Raw genomic sequence first — 23643 nt, 5'->3', positions numbered from 1 at the left:
GTAGGTAAAATCGGTAATTTAGAAATCCATGAAATTCGGTAATTAAGAGTCGGTAATTAACACAGATTGAAAGCAGGTGGTAATCATCAACAGTGCATAAAAGAAATCCCAAAATGCATCAGCGTGGACAACATGGCCGCTCTGTATGTCATTGCAAGGCGTCTACGCCTACAGGCAGCATGACTGAGGATTTGGAGACGGGAGGAACGCATTTACAGACAGCGCATCACACTATTCCAACTGACTGAGGATGAGATACATGAAAGGTACAGGCTACACCCCCAAACCATCATGGACCTGATAGGGGACCTGCACCCACTCCTGGACCATCCAACACCAAGGGCGCATGCCATACCACCACATGTGCAGGTACTCTGCAGCCTACATCTCCTCGTATCTGGCAGTTACCAGGGGGTGATAGCTGCGGTGGGCGGTGTATCCCAGAGTTGCCTGTCCCGTTTCTTCAGGAAGTTCCTGGATGCCATGATGCAGAGAATGCACCACTACATCAGCTTCCCAAACGCACAGGCCGAACTGCAGAAAACTAAAACTGACTTTTATCGCATGGCACAGTTCCCCCATGTAATTGGCTGTATTGATGGCACACACATCCCAATCTGCCCACCAGCTGCCACTGAGCACATCTACAGGAACAGAAAGTCCACCCACTCCATCAATGTGCAGGTTATCTGCGATGCAGGGAACATCATCACTGACATTGTTGCCAAGTTTCCTGGGAGCACCCACGACTCCTACATCTTCCAGAACAGTGGGATCTACACACGACTGCTTGCCGGAGAATTTGGAGAGGGATACCTGCTAGGTAAGTAACAGTGACGCACCATGAAACATGCAAATCAAAGTGTATTGAGCCATGTGACTGATGGTTCCCTTTCACTCACCTAGGCGACAGTCCATATGCCGTGCGCTCATTCATCCTCACTCCCTACCTACACCCATCAACCCAGAGTGAGAGACGATACAACGTGGCACACAAATCAACACGCAACGTGGTGGAGCGCACGTTTGGACTACTGAAAAGCAGGTTCTGCTGCCTCCACAAGAGCGGAGGCGCACGCCAGTACACACCCATCATCTGTTGCAAGATCATCGCCACTTGTGCAATGCTGCACAACCTTGCCACGAAGAGAGGTACAGAGTGGAACTAACAGATTTTGAGGACAATGAGGATGATTCAGGACAGCCAGAGGCCAACGCAGATGGAGTGCCAACAGCAACAGATGGGAGAGTGAGACGGGCAGAGATCCCATGCAACTATTTCTGAGTAAGTAAGGGGACACAGGCAGTTGTTGGTTGTCATGTAGTAGTTTAATAATGCGCCACTACGCCACGAAACCAAGATTATGCCACGCGGTGCAGCATCAAAGTTTGCGGCCACGCGCTACATTGTGGGATGGCACGGATTCAGCCTCCTCACTGGTGCCAGCCCCATGCCGCCTGCTGCTCCTGCGTGTTTCTGGGACGGGGGGTGTGATGCTGCTCCTGCTGCTGGTGTCCATGCTTTCAGCAGCATCCCCTGCACCACTTGTGGCCGCCTGACTGGTCAATAGGACCTCCAGGGCACTGGTGACCTGCACCATCCCCCTAGTAACGTCGCTGCTGCAGTGTGTCAGGCCCTCCTGCATGTTCACTGAGCGCCGGCAGAGTAGTGATGTTGCAGTTGCCAGGCGGTTGAGTGCCCTGGTGTGCCTGTTCCCGGCGCCTTGCAGCTCTATCTGCGTCCAACTTGCTGCACAACAGCTGCATGGACTGTGACACGTCCCGCAGGCCCGCTGCCATGTCAGTAATCCCCGCCGCCATTGCGCAGATGTTCCTGTCCATGTGTTTGAATGTGGTTCTCAGTCCCGCACATGCCGCTGTACTGAAATGACTGCCTTTGTTTGCAGGCGCTGTTGTTTTAACATGTTGGCCTCAAGGCCCCCAAAGACCCCATGGCTGTGATCGATTGGTGGTGGACGTTGCTCACGCGACCTGCGGCGCCGTCCTGCACCCGTGTCTTCTCCCTGTGAGGTGGAGGGCACAGTGGTATGTCTCCCATCCTGGGGCATAGTATTTGGCTCCGGGCCCCTGCTGTCATCAGATGATGTGTGTAACACGCGCAGCCTGGCAGCAGCACGCCTCTTCGACCTCACTATTGCAGGCGGTGATGTGGCCGGTGACTCCAGCATGAGTGGTGATGCTGGCTCAGGTACTGGGGATGCTGGCTCAGGTACTGGGGATGCAGGCTCAGGTACTGGGGATGCTGGCTGAGGTACTGGGGATGGTGGCAGTGGCAACGCTCTCTGGCCAGAACTTGTGCTGCCCGTAGCTGAACTGGCTTGACGGTGTGCCCCCTCTCCTGTGCCATGTGCAGTCCTGCGCGATGTTACGTCTGTGGACAGAAATGCAACATCAGCTCAGTGTACCTGAAGGCATGCATTGCAAGCATGACAATAAATTGATGTAACACTCTCACATTGTCCTCTGTCTGCTTTAGGCTAATGTGTGTACCATGCATCATTGTTCTGTGCTATTCTGTTCATGGTGGGGGATCCCTGACTACATCTCCCATAATGCATTGCCTGTCTGCAGTAACACATGGACTGGAGTGGGATACTCATTTCACTATGGGGGATGTGGGATAGGGGTAGGGGGGGCTACATTGCTGTGCATTCCTCTTACCTTGTTGGGTGGCGGCTCTGGCAGAGCTGTTGGCATCCCCAAGGCCCACGACACTCTCGCGCTCGATTGTCGACTGCACCAGCTCCTCCAGTTCGGTGAGGGCAGGTGCCCTGTTACTTCCACCTCCTGTCCGGCTGGCCTCCTTCTGGATGTCCCCCATCTTCCTCTTAGTCACGATCCGCAGGTCGTACCAGCGTTTTTTTAGTACGTCAATGTCCCTGTGGGTCACTCCCACAGCATTTACCTGCGCCTGGATTGCCAGCCAAATAGTGCGCTTCTCACACTCTGCCACTTGCAGGGATTGCCTCCCAAAAAGCTTCTGGTGCTGCTTCACCACCTCCTCCACTAGCACCTGGAGTTCCTTGGGGCTGAATTTCACCTTGCGCCTCCTTTCCCCTCCTTCTCTCTGTGTCCTCTGGCTGGACATAGTGAAGTTTGATCTCAACAATCAGGCACTGGCTCCCTGCCTCTCCTCTGCACTCCCAGCCTCTCCTGAGTCTGTTGATTGAGTGCACCTGCCTGGGTGTGGCCGCTTCCTACTTGGGTGGGGTTTGGTTGCACAGGATTGGCTGTTTCAAACAGTCATGTGATGTCGTTTTTCCGATTCGGTATATACCGATTCGGTATTTACCGAATCGGTAAATTCCACCTCGGTATTTACCGATTCGGTAAATACCACCGCGGTATTTTCCGAATCGGTAAATTCCGATTCTTGAATACCGAATGTTACCGATTCGGTAAATATTACCGAATCATTACCTACATATAACTTACCGATTCTTAAATACCGATTCGGTACGGTTCGGTATTTAAGAATCGGTAAATTTAATTTACCTACATGAGGCCCTATGTGAGGGAATGGAAACTCTCTGAGGGTGGGGAGAGGCAGAGTGTGCGTAGTCAGTTCCACAAAGCACTTACCATCACCCCTAAAGGAGCCACATTTGGTGTAATGGAACCATTCCAGGCACCGCTTTTGGAGGTGGAAATTCAATGTTCTTTCCCTCCTTACACTCTACACGGCAGAAACCTAGGAAAAGTGCAAACGTTTACTTTCCATTTGGCTTAGTCTTACCCTTTTTATTTCTTGTAAGACTATCCACCTCTACCTCCTTCATTTCTCTGATCAGCACACCACAGATCCCCGTCACATTATGATATTGGGTGGAGGAGGTACTAGTAGTAGCCAGCTTTCCCTCCCACACCTTGCCAGTCTGCAAAACAGATCCACTGCCTTTCTCAGACTTCCCCGAGCCTTTTATGAAACCCTTTTTAAACATTGGAAAAATAGTCAATCTGGCATTGTCCTGGGCAGAGCACTTATCCATATTCACAAACGATGAATTTAAATGAAATTCTTTGTTTTCAAAATTACAAACTGTTTTTGGGGGGCGACAAACAAAGACGTATGCCAGCTTGGACAGAAACGTCTCTCACCCCTACATGGGGCACAGACAGAATTGATCTGGAACACCCTCCCCATCCTCCTACGGCAGACCCAGGACCTGCTAACCTTCAGAAGACTCCTCAAGACCTGGCTATTCGAGCAGTAGCAGCATCCCCCCCCCCCCCCCCCAGCGCTTTGAGACCCTCACGGGTCAGTAGTGCGCCTTAGAAATGTTCTGATTGATTGATTGATTGATTGATTGATTGATTGATTGATTGATTGATTGATCTATGGTTCTCTGATGATTCTTTAAGAGAGTTTGCTACTGGTATAAAGCTAGAAAGAGCAACCTTATTCATATGCTGAACTTCAAACAAAATAGCAGAAATCCTTTCCAGAATGTGGTCAGAGCTTAACACTGATTTCTCCAATAAAGAGAGAATGGAACAGAGGTTTTTCAATACAAAATAAGATATCAGAAGGGACGCCATCCCCTCCATTACCGTTATTCACCTTCAAACAGAGCAAAAATAATTCCTGCTCAAACTCAGAGGAGGAGGAGCCTATCAATTGACTTGAACTACAGTAGAAAAGAGGCATAGAGAGATGCTGGGAAGGGGGAATTAAATTTAGGAGACTGTTTTCATTCAACGAAATCAGTGAAGAATCTCACTTAGGAACACAATTGGGGATACCTCCCCAACACCCTATATGTCCTGCGATATCAGTATCTAGGAGTGTGAAATCTTTCCCAACTCTCGTTTCGTCAGACAGCCACCCCTCCATCGACATTGAGTTCAGCTCTCAAAAGTTCATCAGAAGCGGGCCCACACTTAAACCATTGCATACACCTCCCTCCAGAGATATAGTAGAAAAGCAAAAGACTTTGTAGGACTATTCTAAAGGATTATGAGACAATTCCTGTATGCTAGCTGGAGCGACCACATCAGAGGAAGGAGAAAAGATGGTAGAACGAATACCCCCTCCTGAATGTCTCCAGCCATCGAAGACGCATCCCCAACAAAAACATAACCCCCTTCAAGATAGTCAAAGTCCAGGGAAGCAGGCATAACACGCTGAAAGGTAGCAACAGATCCAATGTAGGCATCATCCGCTACTTCAGGGGCAATCCAAGACATTTTTTTGAAAGAACCCAGTAATAGCTGGATACAATTTATAGCGTTGCTGCTGAAGAACTTTAGTGCCACTATATGATTTCCTTACTTTTTGATTTTGTTTTAACTAAGAAGAATTTACATGCAAAGAGCGTAGTTTTATCAAAAGTATCTTATACCTGCAGTTCTTATGCACACGGCCGGGTCAGGCCTGCACAATTTGAGTTGACCAAATGCTTCAGATTAGTTCAAATTAAAAAAAGAACACAAATTAATTGCTCTATTTGTCTAACAAGTCAGATCATGGGTGCTATTTTAGTTGCTTGGATTAGAACGCATTGCACACTTGCTGCGCCACTGAATGTAGTGGGGAGATAATATATTGTTCATACATAGCAACAAAAAAGTGAAACAGACTATGAAACAATTGAATGAACTTAAACGGGCAAACCTAAGCACATTGTATTGTGTTCTCTCTTTCATCCGTGATCAGTTTGTAATTACTGAATTTCTTTCAAGTATATGCAGTGTGCACCAATAATAGTATTGAAAGAAAAGTAACACTGAGAAGAAATGTCCATAGTCATTGAATTGAAGTTATGAGGACATGTCCGAGTATGTATTCCAGATAGAAGGTTAATGTTAATGGCGGATGGTAAATGACATCGAGCATACAAAACTTAAGTGCTGTTTAAGTAATGGGCCAATTAATTATAACTTTAGGAATAAATAAACACCTTGGTAACACAAGGGAGCTGTAATAGAGTTTGAATTAACACTCACCTTATACAGTGTTATCACATGTCAAGCAGTATCTTTTGAGAAATGTTGGGTGTGGGGAGGGGGAGAGGTGTTGACAGCCTCGCAGCATATCAATTCTACATAGTGCATGTTTAACCCTTAGCTACAAAGTGCTTTTCAGAAATAGTGGTTAATCTTCAAACACGTATTTTAACAGGTGTGTTAACTGGGTAATATAGGACCACATTTGTGGAGCTCAAGTGCATACCATTAAATTACAGAAAAACACAATATGAATGGTATATCAGGATATATAGACATCCCACTTGCAGGTGCCACCATCTTCTATTAGTGGAAATACAGTTAATTGTCTTTTTCAGTATGCACATGGGTCAAGCCCCAAATACGTAGGGTGGAAAATGATATAGGTGGAAATATAGAATTAATTCAGGGATTGCTGCTCCGATGCCTGCCTTGCTGTGTGCGACCCCTGCCTCTGCTTTTGGGACCCCTGGCTTCAATGGTGGAAAAATCAGTGCCAAAGACACAGGGTTGGCTCTGCATTCCTTATTTTCTTCCCATTGTTCATTATACTATTAATGAATAATATTTTATTTTTCACTATTACTGGAATAAAACATTGAGCGCACCTAGCTAAATTTGGACCTTTGGTAACAGCTGTGGTAAAAAAAATCGTTTTAAATGTCGTGTGCCTGCTTGTGCGTGACAGTGTGTTTTTGTGAGAGACAGCGTGTGTATGTGTAAGCATACTTGTCGGTATGTGTAAGCATGTATGTGTAAGCATGTATGTGTGAGTTAAAGTGAGTAAGTCAGTGCCAGGTGGTGAGTGAGATTGAGATCCAGATTTACTATTTTTTGATGCAAGGTAACGCTGCACCGAAGTTTCGTGCTACCTCGTGTCACAGGGAAAAAAGAAAAACAAACCATATCTGTTAGGATACGGTGCATTCTTATTTCCAAGTGCACTGGTGGATTGTTGGCGGCCATATGCCAATGCAAACTCCCTTTCACCATAGTGCAAGGGTGTGTGAAATCTCTGAAGCATTGTGGTTTTTACTGGAAGAAGTCCCTTCCATTACAAAAACTATGCTTTAAGACTTTTCCCACTTTGTGCAGGTGAGGTACAATGCTGCACAAATGCTAAGTTGGAAAAAGGAGGAACATTGAAAATATTTTCGCTACCTAAACCTACCTTGAGGAGGAGTAAATATGTGGTGCAAACTTCTGTCTACCAATGTTTGTGAAAGGTGTCTTAACCCATTGGTGGTTGCATGGGAACACTTGTGCATCACCTATAGGATGCGCCCTTGGTGCAAGGTAGCACAAACCAGGGCATAGCACAACGTTGCATTACTTTGAGATGTTATCTGATGTGAATCCTAATTTGCATTGGATAGTAATTCTGATTCCCACCCTAAAACTTTCTGCTGAGTTGTGTCTCAGAAGCGACACAAACCAGGCTCAAAGTGTTAGTAAACCCAAGCCTGAATGTCAGTTAGTATCGGTGAGTGAAAATGATTGAGAATAATGAGTGATAGCAAGGGAGTGAGTAAGAATGAATGAGCATAATGATTTGTAAGAAAATATTAATGAGAGTGAGTGAAAGAATGAGTCTGAATGAGTAAATGTGGTGGAGAATGAGAGGTGATGATCCTTGGCATACTGAAGGTAATTATTGTTTTATAGAGACACCCAGAGCAAAATACTGGCACTTGCATACTTGTGCAATTCTTAGCATGATAGACACCTATGACAAAGTACTAGCACTGGCACATTGGGTTAATTATTGGCATAAAGGACGCCCATGGAAAAACACTGTTAATGGCATACTGGAAGTAATTCATGGCATACAGGGTACTCGTGAAAAAAACATATTTGAGGAAATTCTTGGCATGTGGACATGTGGCAAAATGGAGGTACTAGCACAATGGAGATAATTTTTGTCATAAATGTGAACAAGCTGGCTTATGGGAGGGTGGCAACCATGAGAATATGCAGACCCTAAAATATAGTGAGGTAATTTTGGATGGAAGGGTCATATTCCTATGGCATATAGACAGCATGAATTGCAAAATTCTGGCACCAGCATTTTTTATGTCATTATTGATAAAAGGCGGCATCCGCGAAATATTGGGCCACTGATGGCAAAATGCTGGCCCAGACACAATGGAGGTAATGTTTGACATATGTGTGCACCCATACCACATTTTGAAAAAGTGTAGTCAACTCCTTGGGAACATAAGGTTTCATTGGCCTGGCACAATATTAAAGTATTTATTTAATGAGTGCCCTTTCAGAGCCTATGGCATTTTAGCAAATGAATGTGGAAATGATGCATTTAAATATACTATTTCAATCAATCACTTAATCAGGGGAATTGTAAGAGTACTACTTACCCATGAGGGTCTCAAGGCGCTGGGTGGGGGGGGGGGGTAAGCAGCTCCATTCAGTCGAAGAGCCAGGTCTTGAGTGTCTTTCTGAAGATGTTCAGGAAGGGTGTGCGTCTGTTGTCGAAAGGGAGCTCATTCCAGGTCTTGGCCGTGAAGTAGGAAAAGGCTCTTCCACCTGTTCTGGCTCTGCAGATGTGTGGGGTTTCGGCAAGGTCGTCGGATTGGAGGTTTCTCTTGGGTAGGTGGAAGGAGATTCTTTTGTTGAGGTATTGGGGTCCAGTGCTGTGGAGACATTTGTAGGCGTTGGTGAGTATCTTGAAAGTGACTCTCTTCTTAACGGGGAGCCAGTGGAGGTTCTGTAGGTGTTGGTTGATGTGTTCGTGTCAAGAGATGCTGAGGACCAGTCTGGCTGTGGTGTACTGTATGGTCTGCTGTTTCGGAGAAGAGACTTGTTGATCCCGGCATAGAGGGTGTTTCCAAAGTCCAGTCTGATGGTTATGAGTGTGTGGGTGACGGCCTTTCATGGTTTGTGGGGGATCCATTTGAAAGTCTTTCGGAGGATGCGGATGGTGTTGATGTCATGACTATGAGCTGTGGATCTAGGGGCACTGCCACACTGCACACTATTCTTTGAAAGTGTGCATACAGACGCTGTGGCAAGAAGCACTGTGCCAGTCAATTGGCCTGGTATTCGTGGTCCTGCTATCGGTCTCCCTCAACGACAAAGAGTTGTTCTGTGTCTGGTACAAAACTGTAATGGAAAGAACTATGGCATTGTGCTCTGTCAAAAACCTATAGTGCTAGGGCTTCCAAGAATATAGCGGAAAAACTGTAACTACAACAAACATTGTGTTGTAATGCACACTGCCGAACACTGTAGAAGTAAAAACAGACTTTGCACTTCAATGTGCTATTTGTGTAAATATGTTGCCTCTGTTTCACCCTTTTCTTCATTTTAGGCTTCGGATGATTAAAAACTGTTACCGGCATTGCTGACCATGCCCGAGAGTTAGCACGACACACCACGCCCCCTTAGAGCATCTTCGATGCGTGGCGGTCATCTTGGGCGGGTCCCCACTATAAAAGGAGACCACGCCCTTGCAAACACGCTTGTTATTCTACCGCTGTCTCTGGAAGAGGAGTGCTGCTGGAGCAGTCGTCTCGGCGGTGTTCAGCTGTGCTATAGAGAGTCCCAGGGCGGTGAGCAGAATGCTGAGTGAGCACAAAGGAGCAGGAAAAGGAAGATGCTCAGCGGAATCAGGGTAAGAGCATCCTTTTCTTTTTCTCTGGAGAATCAATTGCTCTAACAATTTTTCAGACATTAGGAAATCATGATTCTTGATGTAAAGACCTTAGTGATCTTTTGACTACCTATTTCAACCCTGATGATTAAGGATAATTTTTGGACAAAACAACCTGAACTTTTAGGATAATGTATCAAGGAATATAAAAACTTTAATTTTGTACAAAGTTGCGTGGCAGGTCCCGCTTTCATTCTTCAACGCACCATTCATGTTGGGAGATTTTACAGACTCTAGAGAATAGAACTGTGGAAGGTATTGTTAATAGTCTTCCCTACTACAATATCATTTAAATAATGCTGATACATGTGATCTAAATACTATCTTTGTATGTTCTATTTGTAGTTTCCTCATTCCAACTTCATCTGGTTAAAACAATAGGGAAGACACAGGTGAATATGTTTACCAACACCATTTTATAGTTAGCTATTGCTAGGAGTTCAGTCTATTTAACGCATTTATATTTTTATTACAGATCTCCTTCCCTGCTATTCCTTCCCCAACACCCTTTCCCCCACTTGGCCACTCTAATATTCTGTGTCATAACGACAAACAGAATTGAAGGTGCCTTGATGTGGACCCTTCTAGCATCTTGCAAGCCCTGAGGAATTTCCCCTAACAGTTGAAGCAGCTGGAGGTGACGGCGTTGAACTTTTGGGTCATGGAGAGGGAGGAGTCGAGTACGATGCTGAGGTTCCAGGCATGGTCCATAGGGGTGAGAGGGATGCTGAGGGCAGTGGGCCACCAGGTGTTGTCCCATGTAGAGGGAGAGGGACCGAAGACAAGGACCTCTGTCTTCTCTGAGTTATTGCTTGAGGCAGCTGCTGCTCATCTAGGATGCAATGTCCTTCATTCCTTCCTGGAAGTTGAGTCTGGTGGTGATGGGGTACTTGATGAGGGAGAGTATGAGCTTGGTGTTGTCGGCGTAGTATACTATGCTGAGTCAGTGCTGTCTGACGATGGCGGCGAGGGGGGCCATGTAGATGTTGAAGAGCATGGGGCTGAGCGATGATCTTTGGGGTACTCCGCAGTTGGTTTCCATGGGTTCGGAGAGGAATGGTGGCAGTCTGATTCTATGGGTTCTTCCGCTGAGGAATGAGCGGATCCAGTTGAGGGTGATTCCTCATATTCTGGCGTCATGGAGTTTGGCGGTGAGTGTGCGTGGGAGATGGTGTCAAATGCTGCCGAGAGGTTGAGTAGGATCAGGGCTGCAGTGTGTCCATGGTAGAGGCGGGTGCGAATGTAGTCTGTGGCAGTGAGTAGAGTGGTCTCAGTGCTGTGGTTGCTGCAGAATCCGAATTGGGAGGAGTTGAGGATGGAGTTTTCTTCAATCAATTTTGTTAGTTATGCATTGATGATCCTCTCGGTGACTTTGGCCTCAAACAGGAGGAGGGAGATGGGACGGTAGTTATTGAGGTCTGTGGGATCTGCTGAGGGCTTCTAGAGCTTGGGGTTTGACTTCTGTGTGTTTCACCCATGATTCAATTACTGAGATGCCACTTGATTGAGAAAGTACCATTTATACTCCACTCTAGCTGTTGATAACTTGCAGAGACACATATAACGTGACCGTACATTTGTACACTGACTACTGTGATGATGTGTTTGGGCAAAAAAGCTACATTATTATTTATATGATTTTATGCAATAAGTCTGAAAAGGAGTGTAGATAAGGTCCCCAAATTATCCTCATATGAAATTGACTGTCCTTATTTCCAGTTGAACCTACACAGATCTAAAATGTAATAAATGCTTTCCTCCAATAAAGTCAACAATAGTGATAATGGTGAAGATGATGGTGATGTGGTGATGATGATAACAACTATAATGCTATTTTATGTAGAAAAGCAAACTTGTTTTTGTTGTCTGTGCAGGCTTCTCTCTTCTCTTAAAACATCCATTCGATTTTAGATATTGGAGATTTCCTACTCACTCGTAAACTCACCTTCTGATGTGTGATCCACTAAATTTGTTGCCATAAAAGCCACAGTTGGGGATGATGCAGAAGCCAACTTTGTTAGCTGAGTCGGTATCAATGGAGTCATGCAACTATCCATTCTTGAAGTGACACCTGTATGTAAACACCAAAAAACACACGCTTAGTCAAATAGCACTTCCTTGAAGAATGGCACTTGCTAAAAGATGATATTACTTCCTCTAGTTGTGCAGTTTGTTTATTGAAATATCTCGTTCCACTTTATGTATCAGTTGCATTTGGGAAATAAATGCTAGGCATATAGGGCCAGTATGTACAATGCATTTAGAAAAAGTGGACACATGTCTGTGACTGCTTTCAAATAATTAAATACACCTTATTTTCCTAAAAGAAAATGAAATTATATTAAACAAAATAATGTTTCACAATTCCTTTTAGGAGTAGTGCTCTCGTGCATTTTGCAAAAGCTAAAACCCTTTGTACATCAGGGCCATAGTCCTACAGAAAGGAAATGTTTTCTTCATTCCTTGCATATCTCTAAATGAATCTTGAAAAAGAGAAAGGAAGAGGATTAGAAGAAAGGTTACAACAATAAATGTGGGTTGTGGAAAATGAAATAGCTTAAAGGCGCGTTAAATGAAGTAAAGAAATAAAGTAACAATTGTGACTTGTATAGAGAAATCAATTTGAGCTGCATTAATAAAAGAAATAGAAAAAATGTATGTGTTAATGCCAACCATGCTCTATTAACTACTGTAACAATAGCATAACTCCCATTACACCAACCATTATTCAGATTTAATGCCATTGAGAATACACATGTATGCTTACCAATGGTGCATCGATTATCTTGCTGAGACATTGGCTCATATTTTCTTGTGATTGAGTGCTCATATTTTGAGTGATCGTATTAGGAACGCAAATAGTTGTTTATTCTTGGACTTTACTATATTAACGTGTTACAGCTAAGCTGGACGCAGATACAGTGAGGAATCTGAGGGACATGTTCTATCCTGTTTGTTAACCCAACACCTTCTCCTCATTAAGGGCCTCATGTAGGTAAATAACATTTACCGATTCTTAAATACCGAACCGTACCGAATCGGTATTTAAGAATCGGTAAGTTATATGTAGGTAACAATTCGGTAATATTTACCGAATCGGTAACATTCGGTATTCAAGAATCGGAATTTACCGAATCGGTAAATACCGCGGTGGTATTTACCGAATCGGTAAATACCGAGGTGGTATTTACCGATTCGGTAAATTCCGAGGTGGAATTTACCGATTCGGTAAATACCGATTCGGAAAATACCGAATCGGAAAAACGAAATCACATGACTGTTTGAAACAGCCAATCCTGTGCAACCAAACCCCACCCAAGTAGGAAGTGGCCACACCCAGGCAGGTGCACTCAATCAACAGACTCAGGAGAGGCTGGGAGTGCAGAGGAGAGGCAGGGAGCCAGTGCCTGATTGTTGAGAGCAAACTTCACTATGTCCAGCCAGAGGACAGGAGGGGAAAGGAGGCGCAAGGTGAAATTCAGCCCCAAGGAACTCCAGGTGCTAGTGGAGGAGGTGGTGAAGCAGCACCAGAAGCTTTTTGGAGGCAATCCCTGCAAGTGGAAGAGTGTGAGAAGCGCACTATTTGGCTGGCAATCCAGGCGCAGGTAAATGCAGTGGGAGTGACCCACAGGGACATTGATGTACTAAAAAAACGCTGGTACCTGCGCATCGTGACTAAGAGGAAGATGGGGGACATCCAGAAGGAGGCCAGCCGGACAGGAGGTGGAAGTAACAGGGCACCTGCCCTCACCGAACTGGAGGAGCTGGTGCAGTTGACAATCGAGCACGAGAGTGTCGTGGGCCTTGGGGATGCCGACAGCTCTGCCAGAGCCGCCACCCAACAAGGTAAGAGGAATGCACAGCAATGTAGCCCCCCTACCCCTATCCCACATCCCCCATTGCGAAATGAGTATCCCACTCCAGTCCATGTGTTACTGCAGACAGGCAATGCATTATGGGAGATGTAGTCAGGGATCCCCCACCATGAGCAGAATAGCACAGAACAATGATGCATGGTACACACATTAGCCTAAAGCAGACAGAGGACTATGTGAGAGTGTTACATCAATTTATTGTCAATCTTGCAATGCATGCCTTCAGGTACACTGAGCTGATGTTGCCTTTCTGTCCACAGACGTAACATCGCGCAGGACAACACATGGCACAGGAGAGGGGGCACACCGTCAAGCCAGTTCAGCTACGGGCAGCACAAGTTCTGGCCAGAGAGCGTTGCCACAGCCACCATCCCCAGTACCTGAGCCAGCATCCCCAGTACCTGAGCCAGCATCACCAGTACCTGAGCCAGCATCCCCAGTACCTGAGCCAGCATCACCACTCATGCTGGAGTCACCGGCCACATCACCGCCTGCAATAGTGAGGTCGAGGAGGCGTGCTGCTGCCAGGCTGCGCGTGTTACACACATCATCTGATGACAGCAGTGGGCCGGAGCCAAATACTATGCCCCAGGATGGGAGACATACCACTGTGCCCTCCACCTCACAGGGAGAAGACACGCGTGCAGGACGGCGCCCAGGTTGCGTGAGCAAAGTCCACCACCAATCGATCACAGCCATGGGGTCTTTGGGGGACTTGAGGCCAACATGTTAAAACAACAGCGCCTGCAAACAAAGGCAGTCATTTCAGTACAGCGGCATGTGCGGGGACTGAGAACCACATTCAAACAGATGGACAGGAACATCTGCGCAATGGCGGCGGGGATAACTGACATGGCAGCGGGCCTGCGGGACGTGTCACAGTCCATGCAGCTGTTGTGCAGCAAGTTGGACGCAGATAGAGCTGCAAGGCGCCGGGAACGGCAGAGGGGAGACAGGCACACCAGGGCACTCAACCGCCTGGCACCTGCAACATCACTGCTCTGCCGGCGCTCAGTGAACATGCAGGAAGGCCTGACACACTGCAGCAGCGACGTCACTAGGGGGATGGTGCAGGTCACCAGTGCCCTGGAGGTCCTATTGACCAGTCAGGCGGCCACAAGTGGTGCAGGGGATGCTGCTGAAAGCATGGACACCAGCAGCAGGAGCAGCATCACACCCCCCGTCCCAGAAACACGCAGGAGCAGCAGGCGGCATGGGGCTGGCACCAGTGAGGAGGCTGAATCCGTGCCATCCCACAATGTAGCGCGTGGCCGCAAACTTTGATGCTGCACCGCGTAGCAATAGACTATTGGGTGACGTAACCCTGGACTTCACACTTGTGAATGAGCAATGTTGCCAGAATGGCATTATCCTTGTTTAGTGGCGTAGTGGCGCATTATTAAACTACGTCATTACAGACAACAACTGACTGTGTCCCCTTACTTACTCAGAAATAGTGGCATGTGATCTCTGCCCGTCTCGCTCTCCCATCTGTTGCTGTTGGCACTCCAGCAGCGTTGTCCTCTGGCTGACATGATTCATCATCATTGTCCTCAAAATCTATTAGTTCCACCTCTGTACCTCTCTTTGTCGGAAGGTTGTGCAGCATTGCACAAGTGGCAATGATCTTGCAACAGATGATGGGTGTGTACTGGCGTGCACCTCCGCTTTTATGGAGGCAGCGGAACCTGCTCTTCAATAGTCCGAACGTGCGCTCCACCACATTTCGTGTAGATTTGTGTGCCACATTATATCGTCTCTCACTCTGGGTTGATGGGTGTAGGTAGGGAGTCAGGATGAATGACCGCACGGCATATGCACTGTCGCTTAGGTGAGTAAAAGGGAACCATCAGTCACATGCCTCAATACACTATGATTTGCAGGTTTCATGGGGCGTCACTGTTACTTACCTAGCAGGTATCCCTCTCCAAATTCTCCGGCAAGCAGTCGTGTGTAGATCCCACTGTTCTGGAAGATGTAGGAGTCGTGGGTGCTCCCAGGAAACTTCGCAACAATATCAGTGATGATGTTCCCTTCATCACAGATTACCTGCACATTGATGGAGTGGGTGGACTTTCTGTTCCTGTAGATGTGCTCAGTGGCAGCTGGTGGGCAGATTGGGATGTGTGTGCCATCAATACAGCCAATGACATGGGGGAACTGTGCCATGTGATAAAAGTCAGTTTTAGTTTTCTGCAGTTCAGCCTGTGTGTTTGGGAAGCTGATGTAGTGGTGCATTCTCTGCATCATGGCATCCAGGAACTTCCTGAAGAAACGGGACAGGCAACTCTGGGATACACCGCCAACCGCAGCTATCACCACCTGGTAACTTCCAGAAGCAAGTAGATGTAGGCTGCAGAGAACCTGCACATGTGGTGGTATGGCATGCGCCCTTCTTGTTGGCTGGTCCAGGAGTGGGTGCAGGTCCCTTATCAGGTCCATGATGGTTTGTGGGTGTAGCCTGTACCTTTCATGTATCTCAGCCTCAGTCAGTTGGAAGAGTGTGATGCGCTGTCTGTATATGCGTTCCTCCCGTCTCCATATCCTCAGACCTGCTGCCTGTAGACGTAGGCGCGTTGCAATGACATACAGAGCGGCCATGTTGTCCACGCTGATGCATTTTGGGATTTATTTTATGCACTGTTGATGATTACCACCTGCTTTCACTCTGTGTTAATTACCGACTCTTAATTACCGAATTTCATGGATTTCTAAATTACCGAATTTACCTACATGTCTTTTTCCGTTTTACCACTTCATATTTACCACTTCATATTTACCGAATCGGAAAATATGTATTCGGTAAATATGAATCGGTATTTTAGAAATCGGTAAATATGAATCGGTATTTACCACTTCATATTTACCGATTTTTGGTTTTTGGCCTCCTACATCTCACTTGACTAAATACCGGTCGGTAACAGGAAATTTACCGAATTTCGGCCGTTACCGACCGGTATTTGGCTACCTACATGAGGCCCTAAATGACAAATAAAATATGCCTACACAATGAACTAGGTAGGTACTTGGGAGGAAGGCACGAGAAAAACTAAGTACTTTATTTGAAAAGACGTTTGAGAGTCTGAGGTCCATAAAGCACGACATTGGTCATTGAAAATTGCCAATTATAAATGTATTTTCAATATGGAAATTCTTGAAATCTCATATGCTAATCGGCAACGAGAGGATGTATGAGGCAATAGACATAATGGAGGAATTCAAGACTATGGAGCAATGAAAAAGTAGCATCTTGCTTACTGATTGATTGAAAGATTCCTAACAAAATATTTTATTAAAGGGAATAGCTTCATGGGAAAATGAAAAGAAGAAAACATCTAAAAAAAATCAACAGCAAAAATAAGATCGAGAAAATGGAGATGTCCAAGCTGGTTCCACAAGAACAAAAGAAATAATGGGAAAAGATGTAATGAACTTCTGAACCATCCAAGAAACCCTAAAATACAGTAGACATCTGCCTGGCCCATAATTCAGCTTCCCAGTCCAAATTTATTTCCCCACTCGTTCCTCTACCCTGAACATTAGAGCACTTATACATTAGAATGAAATGTTTAGTGCTATCTGTCATTGTGATTGAGGATAAACTTTTTACAGTTGTTTTCCATTTATGTCATTGTGGATCTTGGCCATGATTGATTTGTTTGGTAGCTTAAGGCTGCAACAATATTCAATCTGTAAAGCATTCTGCCACTTCTGAGGTATAGTACTTGTTGCATAAAACTGTCAATCAGTCATAAACAAGGAAGGAATGATGCGTGTCTGCTAACAGTGGTGTAGCTCAATAGTAGAAAATCTTCTTAACTACTGCTGTACTTACACATTCTGCAGTGTAAGAAATTGTATCTGCCCTAAAACACCCCTTCAGCGCTTTATCTGTCCTGTACCCAGAATTTGGATTCCGTTGAGGACTATGTATTTTGTACTTCCTCTAAACTCTCTTGCTTGTATATAAAATGACAATATATGCATGTAATGTTTTGTGCAGCAATGGTTATTCGGATGGCCCTGCCTGCTTCTCTGGCTCCTTGATTAATTTGATGCACCTAAAGTTCCTTTGAATCATTCAGTGGTCCCAAGAGAATACAGTTTTTTGTAGCTGGACACTCTTAGAGATAACAAACCAGTAGTAATTTGCTCCTACTATGCCTAACTATGTTGTACTGATATACAACTATTAGATTCATAATGTTCTTCAAATGATCCTTTAAATATATTTTAAAGTCTGTATCTGCATTGTAATAGCCTTGCAGGCTAGGAAATGACCAGAGCTAATATGAAAACCTAATTCGCTAACCAGAGATTCTCTAACTAAAAACCACTACTATTCTTCTTCTACAATATTTTTCTCATATCTGTAGTATTTTTTATATTCTGTGACACCAATGGTTTCTCTTTCAAACAAATTCTAAGATTTTACATTATATGGGTTGTGTAAGTGTTTTGTGAGTTTAGGGTAGCATGAGAATGGCCTTTTCCAGTTGGCATCCGACGGGATCAATGAAGCCGTCGGTAAATTGGAACCGGCTTGTAATCCCAAAGGGAGGGCGTTTCGGCCCTTGGGATTACGATGCATATTTTCCAACATGGTTTCCATGCAAGCCTGTCCGACATGGAAACCATGTCGGAAAGCGTGTTTGAGGTCCAACAGCAGGGACCCCTAAGGTGCACGGCCTCTTGTTGGGGGCTGAGGGGGGCCTGCCACAGGGTGCAGGATGACCAACACCTCCCATTTCTCAATGGGAGCATGTGTTACGGGCAGTTGATGGCCATAACACAAGCCCCCCTAGAGAAATGGGAGTATGCGACATAACAGTATTGGGTCGCATTGTAATTGGACCGTTGGGACCGCTGACCATAGGTCGGTTGGTCCCAGGACTAAGAAGGTGTCAGGTGGACGCATGCCCGCCTCACATCGTAAACAGGCCCTTTGTGCTCAAACCATTATTTATGTGAGCAAATGTTGTGCAAATACAATTAAGTGTAACAAAAACAAAAATATTTACACAAAATATCCAAATCCAATAATCTGAATTTCTAGGAGATTATGATCACATAACAAAAATCCCCTGGGGATTGAAATGAATACATGAGGGTAAGTCACAGAGAGCTCGATTTTTATATACCAAGATAATTAAGATAATCAATGTAAGGGGCAAAACATCGCAGCAACCACTGATGCTACAGTCTAAGCTGAGCTGCTCTTAATGCAGTGCCTAGGAACGTTACATGGGATATGAGGAAGATAGGGGAGGATTAATTATTGGACTCTGTGGTCATTCAATAATGCCTCGGACGCAGCTGTACTGTAGTGTTTGGAGCTTCAGCAGAGGAAAGTCCTCTCATACAACACACGCTTCAGTGAAATGAGTAAGTTCACACGACAGTAATGTCTGACATCTGCAAGTTAGGTCTGCACTTTCCATAAAAGTACATGCTATGTGGTTTTGTGCCTTTCATATATATGTCAATGTCTTTATTTTTAGATGGAAGCACTATCCACAAGAATATTTGTTTTCTTACATTGTTGCTTTGTTTTATATGTTAAATATGTGCATTTGGTACTCTATACTTCTGTGTGAACTAGGGTAAAAGATCAATTGAAATTTGAATTGACAGACTATTTAAAACATTTATGCAATTCGGCATCTTCTACAATCTATTTAATCATTTACTGCATAAAAATGCAATCATCTAAAGCAGAATTGATTTGGTTAATGGGTAACAAAGTTAAGACAGTGTCACTCAGTCATCTCTTACCCAACAAAAAACATTTCTAATTGTTGTGCTGTCTGACTGAGAAATGTACTAGGTGTAGTTTTAGGATGAAAATTAGTTAACGCTTCTCCACGCAATCTACTGGAAATTAACACTATTCTGGTTAATGTAAGCACTTTAAACAGCATCGTTGTTTCTCACAGTAATTCCCTTTTTCACAGTGTTTTTTCCAAAATTAATGTGGATGTCATAGATGATTATGAGTGCCCTTCTCCATGACAAATTTAGTAGATGTGTCCTATTACTCTCATAACATATATACGGATTTAAAATATTTGATTGACAAAACAAAATCGCATTTTGGTAGATATTTACCAATGTATCCAATTTAAATTCTAAGAATATCATGCACTATCAAATGAACAAAGATTATAAATGGAAACACTGCTCTTCCTCTACTTATAATGTCTCCTTACAATCATCAAAGTGACCGGTTCATTCCTTCAAAAAGATTTAAAATAAGGTGGAATCATGCCCGAACAAAAGATATTGGACCAAAGATTATAACACTGACCTCAGAATGATCTGTCTAGTAAAAGCAAAGGTCTATCAATTAACAATAAGTGAAGATGAAAACTCTTAATTCAGTGTTGACATTAAGAAGGTGGCCACACCCAGGCAGGTGCACTCAATCAACAGACTCAGGAGAGGCTGGGAGTGCAGAGGAGAGGCAGGGAGCCAGTGCCTGATTGTTGAGAGCAAACTTCACTATGTCCAGCCAGAGGACAGGAGGGGAAAGGAGGCGCAAGGTGAAATTCAGCCCCAAGGAACTCCAGGTGCTAGTGGAGGAGGTGGTGAAGCAGCACCAGAAGCTTTTTGGAGGCAATCCCTGCAAGTGGAAGAGTGTGAGAAGCGCACTATTTGGCTGGCAATCCAGGCGCAGGTAAATGCAGTGGGAGTGACCCACAGGGACATTGACGTACTAAAAAAACGCTGGTACCTGCGCATCGTGACTAAGAGGAAGATGGGGGACATCCAGAAGGAGGCCAGCCGGACAGGAGGTGGAAGTAACAGGGCACCTGCCCTCACCGAACTGGAGGAGCTGGTGCAGTTGACAATCGAGCACGAGAGTGTCGTGGGCCTTGGGGATGCCGACAGCTCTGCCAGAGCCGCCACCCAACAAGGTAAGAGGAATGCACAGCAATGTAGCCCCCCTACCCCTATCCCACATCCCCCATTGCGAAATGAGTATCCCACTCCAGTCCATGTGTTACTGCAGACAGGCAATGCATTATGGGAGATGTAGTCAGGGATCCCCCACCATGAGCAGAATAGCACAGAACAATGATGCATGGTACACACATTAGCCTAAAGCAGACAGAGGACTATGTGAGAGTGTTACATCAATTTATTGTCAATCTTGCAATGCATGCCTTCAGGTACACTGAGCTGATGTTGCCTTTCTGTCCACAGACGTAACATCGCGCAGGACAACACATGGCACAGGAGAGGGGGCACACCGTCAAGCCAGTTCAGCTACGGGCAGCACAAGTTCTGGCCAGAGAGCGTTGCCACAGCCACCATCCCCAGTACCTGAGCCAGCATCCCCAGTACCTGAGCCAGCATCACCAGTACCTGAGCCAGCATCCCCAGTACCTGAGCCAGCATCACCACTCATGCTGGAGTCACCGGCCACATCACCGCCTGCAATAGTGAGGTCGAGGAGGCGTGCTGCTGCCAGGCTGCGCGTGTTACACACATCATCTGATGACAGCAGTGGGCCGGAGCCAAATACTATGCCCCAGGATGGGAGACATACCACTGTGCCCTCCACCTCACAGGGAGAAGACACGCGTGCAGGACGGCGCCCAGGTTGCGTGAGCAAAGTCCACCACCAATCGATCACAGCCATGGGGTCTTTGGGGGACTTGAGGCCAACATGTTAAAACAACAGCGCCTGCAAACAAAGGCAGTCATTTCAGTACAGCGGCATGTGCGGGGACTGAGAACCACATTCAAACAGATGGACAGGAACATCTGCGCAATGGCGGCGGGGATAACTGACATGGCAGCGGGCCTGCGGGACGTGTCACAGTCCATGCAGCTGTTGTGCAGCAAGTTGGACGCAGATAGAGCTGCAAGGCGCCGGGAACGGCAGAGGGGAGACAGGCACACCAGGGCACTCAACCGCCTGGCACCTGCAACATCACTGCTCTGCCGGCGCTCAGTGAACATGCAGGAAGGCCTGACACACTGCAGCAGCGACGTCACTAGGGGGATGGTGCAGGTCACCAGTGCCCTGGAGGTCCTATTGACCAGTCAGGCGGCCACAAGTGGTGCAGGGGATGCTGCTGAAAGCATGGACACCAGCAGCAGGAGCAGCATCACACCCCCCGTCCCAGAAACACGCAGGAGCAGCAGGCGGCATGGGGCTGGCACCAGTGAGGAGGCTGAATCCGTGCCATCCCACAATGTAGCGCGTGGCCGCAAACTTTGATGCTGCACCGCGTAGCAATAGACTATTGGGTGACGTAACCCTGGACTTCACACTTGTGAATGAGCAATGTTGCCAGAATGGCATTATCCTTGTTTAGTGGCGTAGTGGCGCATTATTAAACTACGTCATTACAGACAACAACTGACTGTGTCCCCTTACTTACTCAGAAATAGTGGCATGTGATCTCTGCCCGTCTCGCTCTCCCATCTGTTGCTGTTGGCACTCCAGCAGCGTTGTCCTCTGGCTGACATGATTCATCATCATTGTCCTCAAAATCTATTAGTTCCACCTCTGTACCTCTCTTTGTCGGAAGGTTGTGCAGCATTGCACAAGTGGCAATGATCTTGCAACAGATGATGGGTGTGTACTGGCGTGCACCTCCGCTTTTATGGAGGCAGCGGAACCTGCTCTTCAATAGTCCGAACGTGCGCTCCACCACATTTCGTGTAGATTTGTGTGCCACATTATATCGTCTCTCACTCTGGGTTGATGGGTGTAGGTAGGGAGTCAGGATGAATGACCGCACGGCATATGCACTGTCGCTTAGGTGAGTAAAAGGGAACCATCAGTCACATGCCTCAATACACTATGATTTGCAGGTTTCATGGGGCGTCACTGTTACTTACCTAGCAGGTATCCCTCTCCAAATTCTCCGGCAAGCAGTCGTGTGTAGATCCCACTGTTCTGGAAGATGTAGGAGTCGTGGGTGCTCCCAGGAAACTTCGCAACAATATCAGTGATGATGTTCCCTTCATCACAGATTACCTGCACATTGATGGAGTGGGTGGACTTTCTGTTCCTGTAGATGTGCTCAGTGGCAGCTGGTGGGCAGATTGGGATGTGTGTGCCATCAATACAGCCAATGACATGGGGGAACTGTGCCATGTGATAAAAGTCAGTTTTAGTTTTCTGCAGTTCAGCCTGTGTGTTTGGGAAGCTGATGTAGTGGTGCATTCTCTGCATCATGGCATCCAGGAACTTCCTGAAGAAACGGGACAGGCAACTCTGGGATACACCGCCAACCGCAGCTATCACCACCTGGTAACTTCCAGAAGCAAGTAGATGTAGGCTGCAGAGAACCTGCACATGTGGTGGTATGGCATGCGCCCTTCTTGTTGGCTGGTCCAGGAGTGGGTGCAGGTCCCTTATCAGGTCCATGATGGTTTGTGGGTGTAGCCTGTACCTTTCATGTATCTCAGCCTCAGTCAGTTGGAAGAGTGTGATGCGCTGTCTGTATATGCGTTCCTCCCGTCTCCATATCCTCAGACCTGCTGCCTGTAGACGTAGGCGCGTTGCAATGACATACAGAGCGGCCATGTTGTCCACGCTGATGCATTTTGGGATTTATTTTATGCACTGTTGATGATTACCACCTGCTTTCACTCTGTGTTAATTACCGACTCTTAATTACCGAATTTCATGGATTTCTAAATTACCGAATTTACCTACATGTCTTTTTCCGTTTTACCACTTCATATTTACCACTTCATATTTACCGAATCGGAAAATATGTATTCGGTAAATATGAATCGGTATTTTAGAAATCGGTAAATATGAATCGGTATTTACCACTTCATATTTACCGATTTTTGGTTTTTGGCCTCCTACATCTCACTTGACTAAATACCGGTCGGTAACGGGAAATTTACCGAATTTCGGCCGTTACCGACCGGTATTTGGCTACCTACATGAGGCCCTAAATGACAAATAAAATATGCCTACACAATGAACTAGGTAGGTACTTGGGAGGAAGGCACGAGAAAAACTAAGTACTTTATTTGAAAAGACGTTTGAGAGTCTGAGGTCCATAAAGCACGACATTGGTCATTGAAAATTGCCAATTATAAATGTATTTTCAATATGGAAATTCTTGAAATCTCATATGCTAATCAGCAACGAGA

At 45.9% G+C, this 23643-nt stretch overlaps 1 protein-coding gene across 1 annotated transcript in view; it reads right to left on the bottom strand.

Annotated features, from left to right (window-relative positions):
* Positions 1 to 23643, bottom strand: part of TCERG1L (transcription elongation regulator 1 like) — a 1143777-nt gene that overhangs the window by 621531 nt on the left and 498603 nt on the right. Inside the window, exon 5 of the mRNA XM_085606206.1 lies at positions 11583 to 11708. Within this exon, the coding sequence (XP_085462332.1) occupies positions 11583 to 11708 (126 nt within the window). The remainder of the gene's footprint in view (positions 1 to 11582; positions 11709 to 23643) is intronic.

Source organism: Triturus cristatus, chromosome 1_2 (assembly GCF_964204655.1).
Source record: "Triturus cristatus chromosome 1_2, aTriCri1.1, whole genome shotgun sequence".
Taxonomy (NCBI): Eukaryota; Metazoa; Chordata; class Amphibia; order Caudata; family Salamandridae; genus Triturus; species Triturus cristatus.
This window is presented reverse-complemented; position numbering and strand designations above follow the sequence as displayed.